We start from the raw sequence: 5,654 nt of genomic DNA, 5'->3' as shown, positions 1-5,654 counted from the left end.
TACGCTATCGCAACCTCGTGCGCGCTCGAACTGCGTTCGAAGCTGTCAGACCTTCGAGACGGAAGTAACCACTCATGAGATCGAAATTGAACCACTGCCCAGAATTTTGTGCAACCATGGCCCAGACTAATGGCCCCTTTGGTTCTGAACAGCGCCATCGCACACTAGACAACTTTCTGATCAGAGCGCTGTTTTATTGATACCTCTTGGTGGTGACAACATCTCTCTCAGTAAAAAAAATTGAAAAAGGAAAATGCGATTGAAATGATTTCCGATTAGATCCAATTGCGCTCAAAAAATCATTTCTGATCAGAATGATATGCACTTGAATCCGCTTCTGATCAGACCATGCGCGACGAGTTCGACCTCTGAACAGACCATAATCAGACCATTGTCCATACCTTTGTGCGCTTGCGAGCCAATTCCCAGACCCTGTAATTTTGGTCTGAAAGCACACCGCGTGCGCTGGACTTGAGTCTAATCAGAGGTCAGTTCCGTCTGGAACCTCAAGCTGGGAATTGCTGTTAGGAAATTGCTCAAAAGAATTAAATTCAGCAGTTCGTTAAAAGGTCAGTTTCGTTAACTAACAGAAGTAAGCACGTTTACAACACAGAATGTACATAATTTACGCAGTTTTTTGTTTGTTTTGATGTCTGTGAAGCATCTATTCATCTGAATATTACAAAAAGACCAACAATGACTAAAATTGCTATGACAATAGCGAAACAAACAGCACAGACAATCTGTGTTCGGGGTGAGACCTCATCCCATGAGTCTCTCTGCAGGTCTACCAGGGGTCTATTTGGGTCCCAAGGTGCACCCTGAAGGCCCATCTCTGAAAAGAAAATAAATCCTTTTTCATCAACAGTGTATGAAATGAGGTCACAGGGCAAATTGAGCTCTGATTCAGACCATCCCGGACTGAAATGACTTCTGATCAGACCATCTCAGAATGAAACATCTTCTGATCAGAACAACCCAGACAGAAATGACTTCTGATCAGACCATCCAAGACTGAGATGACCTCTCATCAAACCATTGCAGGCTGCAATGAAAAAAAACAGCCAGGAAAGCATTCCGCAAGGTTTTATGCGGGTAGCATTCTTTCCGCCCAGTGAATTACAACTCGAGACACCTTAACAAGAAAATTTAAAAAATTGACAGATCTTGATGAGATTTTGGTAACATTCTTGCAAAGAAAACGTTCAGATATGCACGAACTTGTAAGTTCTTCGCAAAAAATTCGAGAACTAAGAACTTGATTAGAAAAACAAGCAATAACTTTCAGGATCAACCAAAACATGTCAAGTTCTGAGTTTCAAAAATACTGGACATCGACTCATATTAAACATTTGTACCTGAGCTCTGGACTTCCAATTGGCAATCAGGTGCGTCAATGGATTCATCATATGACGGAGGACAGATTTGTTTCTGTTTGTTGCCAGACGAAGAGCCAGAGCCACTCTGTTTCACTTCAACTTCCATTGAACTCACTCCCAAATCCATCCTGATCAACAAACGCGCAATGACATCTTTCTTAGTCATCACATAAAAATGCGCATAGGCCTAAAGTATGAGCTATAAAATTTACTACAATTCACGAATTGAATTGTATCAGTGCTTTGTCTTTTTTACAATCCAGGAATTTGATTTTATTGGTGATCTGTCATTTTCTTCTTAGAGGATTTTAACAAATTTTCCCATGACTTTGATCTTTCAAAATGGGATAAACAGAAAACGCATTGGAAAAAATTAGGGGGCCTAAGAAGAAATTTTTGTATGATTAGTCTCAAATTGACGTTCAAAATAAACTGATTAATATCTTTATGGAGACAGAATTTTGTTTGCTGAACACTTCGTGGGCTATATGTCTTTGAAATATAAACTTGAACACGCAAAAAAAAAAGATTTTTACAATTCTTCCAAGTTTTTTTAAATGTTTTGAGTTATTTTTGCATATACCGGCAAATGAATTTTTTAAGGAGATGAAGTTGTTTTCCTAAGAGAAAAGAAACAATTCTGAAGACAGTAACATCATAAATTCATTGTATTTTTCCATTAAATGATTTGAAAGTTCTTTCAAACTTTTGGCATTTTTATCTTCTTCCGGGTTTCTTGGTAACAAGTGGCCTGTCAAACTACTTTAGAGTCTAAATATTTCGCCACTAAATTGTTTCAAGGCGCTCTGAAAACGTTTTCAAGATCTTAATATCAAAGAGTATAACGAATTTTCAAAAATATGTGCAATCTGTCTTCAATTTCGTTGAAAATTATTATCGTTTTTCTGGTTTATCAGTCTTTAGGGCCAATGAATATTTTAAGAGCTTAAACATAGTGTACTTGACTTAAAGGATTAGATGAAATGGTTGTTATGATAATAGTATCAAGAACTTGAATTGAATTTGAATTTCTCCTGTATATTTATATAGCACGAAGAAGTTGCGGAAACAGCAGAATCCACTATTAAAAATATATAAATCCGAAGTTTCATTAAGAGTGGACGTGTGCAAATACTAACTTTATCAGCTTTCTGATAAATCTTGGAATTTTGATGAAAATTTTTGTCTTTTTTGAAATTTTTGAGCTCTAGGGAACAACAAAGCTCCTTGAAAGCTTGCAATGGGTTGAGGCCTGAGCTTCTGTGGCATAAATTGGGTTTTGGGAACAATAGAAACAAGAAGTTGAGCCAGTTTTCAATAGTTTTTGCTAATTTCTCCAAATTTTAATCTCTTATGTTTGCAGCCTGATTTCTGATAGTCTGCAGGTTAGTTGTTTCTGAGATTTGTTATTTTGGTATGTAGGTAGAATGATACCAATTCGTGATCAATTTCTTTTAAAAATTTTTTGGCAACGTTTCGTGCCATTTTCAATTTTTCTGAGGTCAAGTCGTCAATAAAACTTTTCATGAGCTCGGTGCTTCTTATGGCAAGGAACTTTCTATTGGCACATAATCTCATAAAAAAGGATTGAAAGTCTCTACCAGTGCCAAAGTTGTGCGAAAGTTCTTTTGATTATTGAAACTAGGCTCCACTTTTCTATGTTAGTAGATTTTAGAAGTTGACTACTTGTTTTTACTTAATCCTTTCATTTGGACTGTAAGTCGCTCCCCTTTTGTAAATGAATTTAGTTAGCTCGACCCGTGCAGACGCTAGAGGTTCATTTTTCACACAAAGATTTGTGTGATTATTCTTGGCAAGAGAAAAAATTGTATGATTTTACAGAGTGCTGTAATGATGTTGTGTCTCTTAAGTCTTAGGTTAAGTCAGTTTAAGTTCCATTCATCCTTCTTGTGAACAAACAAAAGCTGAAGACGCAGGCATTCAATATTCCCAAAAAAGTCTTATCGCCTTACGTTAACGATGGTGCAAAAAATGGTCACACTATATGGATTTTTACGCCATAAAATTCTTTGACTCTGTCAAGAACAAAAATAAAGTTCACTTACTTTTATTGAGTCGCAGACCAATTATTTTTTGCAATGCGCTTTTTGCGTTGTTCTTTTGTATCAAAAATAGAAACCACTGTATGAAGGTACTTTAGACCGCTGAGCAGCAAAACGTATTATTTTCGTAATGACTTTTCAGATCACTTCAACTGTACCGGTCTGTAGTTCACAATGCGATTATTGATGAAAAAAATTGAAGTGAAAATTACTTGATAATTTTGGTTTGTTTTCATGCGTGAATTCAAAATGCAGTTATTTATTACTGACACTACAGAAGCTTGGAGGTGTGGCAAAAAGCGCTGAAATCTCTGTAAAGAACTGTAGTCAAATATCGCCGACTAACGTGCAAGATCTTGCAACAGTCTTGAAAATTGGATAACTTGCAGCAATCTTGCAAAAAGTGTCGACAAGGTTCTTAATTCTGCTACAAGAGATGATTTGATTTACAAATAGTAAAGATGTTATGAGATATTAAAACATCGCAAAATATGACGAGGGAGTTGCCTCAGGGGATATTCTTGAAAAACCAATCTACCCAGGCTGAGGTCCCAGACCAAAAGTCGATATGTCCGGATCAAAATGAACGCACAAGGAGGGCGTCATGCGTTCAAATTTACACGGTCTAGAATGAACGCCTGAAATTCTGGGCATAGGCAACTTTGAACGCGCGAAAGTCTGGAGCATGTTCCGTCTGGGACGGTCTGGGTGCCTACTTTTGGTATGGCACCTCGTCTGGGTAGTTTCTGTAACATTTGCATAGAGAAAAGAGAAAAATATAGCTTTGAATCACTTTACAAAAGAAGTAGGACAATTTTACCTACAATTTGGCGTGGGCCATAAAACGAGGGGTAAAAATATCTTACTATTCATTTATGACTGCACTGATAAATGAATAGTAAGATATTTTTACCCCTCGTTTTATGGCCCACGCCAAATTGTAGGTAAAATTGTCCTACTTCTTTTGTAAAATGATTCATTGCTATATTTTTCTCTATGGGTTTGCAAAAGATACATAAATGCAGCACAGTTTGATTGTTTTGGGTTGAAAAATATACCTTAGAAGGGTTATAATGAAAATATTCGTAGAGGTTGACCAGAGTTAATACAAGACATGATTAGAATTGCATTGTTATTTTCACTGCAGTTTTTTTGACATTCCGCCACGTTTAGACTCTGTCCCGCCATATCACTCTCAGTGCAGCATATAAAATTCGCTTGTATTAGTATTCCCGTAAATAGTACCTCTCCCCCTTTGGAAAGGAAATTGGGAAAAGGTTTAGATTTCTCCACAGAGTCAATGACTTTATTCACCATTTCGGATAATTTTTTTTTCGAAAAAGAAATGACTCTGTTTTTTCTGATTTTTAATCACATTTCCACTATGAAAATACTAAGGCTGCGCCAGGCTATGAATCAAACCAAACAAATTGAATGAAATAAAAGCTTTCGAAATATTAAGGCGCAAAATCAACTCCGGATAAGAAAAAACCTTACTCCATTTCGATATACTACAGTCATCCTTTGATATATACTTCAATTATCGTAAGCTTAATGCAGATTGAAACAGCTCAAGAGCAATATACACTATGGGACCAAAAAAAACTACGCACGCCTGAAGATTTTTGGAAAAATTTACCAACATCAAATAGTATAATAATTTGAGTCCAGTAGTATAATAATTTGAGTTAATAGAAACTGCCTGAATAAAATCAGGCGGTTTCTATAGTTTTCATACAGGTTTCTTACGACGTTTGCGTCAATTTCGTTTAAATTTTTTTTTCTTAATTTTTTCTAATAACACTTTTTTTCTAAATTTTCTCAAAAAAAAAACTTTTTGATTTCGCAATGACTGCATCAAAATTGCCCATAAATTTTCAATAGGATTTTGATCTGGTCTGTATTTCAATCTGTTTTTTTTTTTGAAAAAAAAATTGCCAATAATCTTCGATCTATGAACAGCAGCACTTTCTTTTCTCAAAATAATGTCCAAAAGAGGCATTCAATTCTTCGTAATTTTTCATTTTTTCCAAATAATCGTTAGCTTTTAGCTTGTTCGGGTACTTAACAAGCATTTTCCGTTAATCTGATTGTATTGCAACCCGAAACATAAGCGATCGTTCGTCCGGACTCAAAATTTTTTTAAATGTTCCATTTCTTCGATAAACTCTAACAATTCCATCGCTGGAGACGCACACCCTTGTTTCTTCAG

General features: G+C 36.0%; 1 protein-coding gene across 1 annotated transcript; it reads right to left on the bottom strand.

Moving 5' to 3' along the window:
* Positions 1 to 532: 532 nt before the first annotated feature.
* Positions 533 to 3,570, bottom strand: LOC142339863 (uncharacterized). Its single transcript, XM_075390182.1, has 3 exons — positions 3,446 to 3,570; positions 1,359 to 1,507; positions 533 to 835 (listed from the first exon to the last, which is right to left on the bottom strand). Exons 2-3 carry the CDS (start codon positions 1,504 to 1,506, stop codon positions 669 to 671), a joined length of 315 nt encoding a protein of 104 aa, XP_075246297.1. The 5' UTR covers position 1,507; positions 3,446 to 3,570; the 3' UTR covers positions 533 to 668.
* Positions 3,571 to 5,654: the final 2,084 nt, after the last annotated feature.

This window comes from Convolutriloba macropyga, chromosome 5 (assembly GCF_964194025.1).
Source record: "Convolutriloba macropyga chromosome 5, txConMacr16.3, whole genome shotgun sequence".
In the NCBI taxonomy this organism is placed as follows: domain Eukaryota; kingdom Metazoa; phylum Xenacoelomorpha; order Acoela; family Convolutidae; genus Convolutriloba; species Convolutriloba macropyga.
Note: the sequence above shows the minus strand (reverse complement) of the source record. Positions and strands in the feature narration are given on the sequence as shown.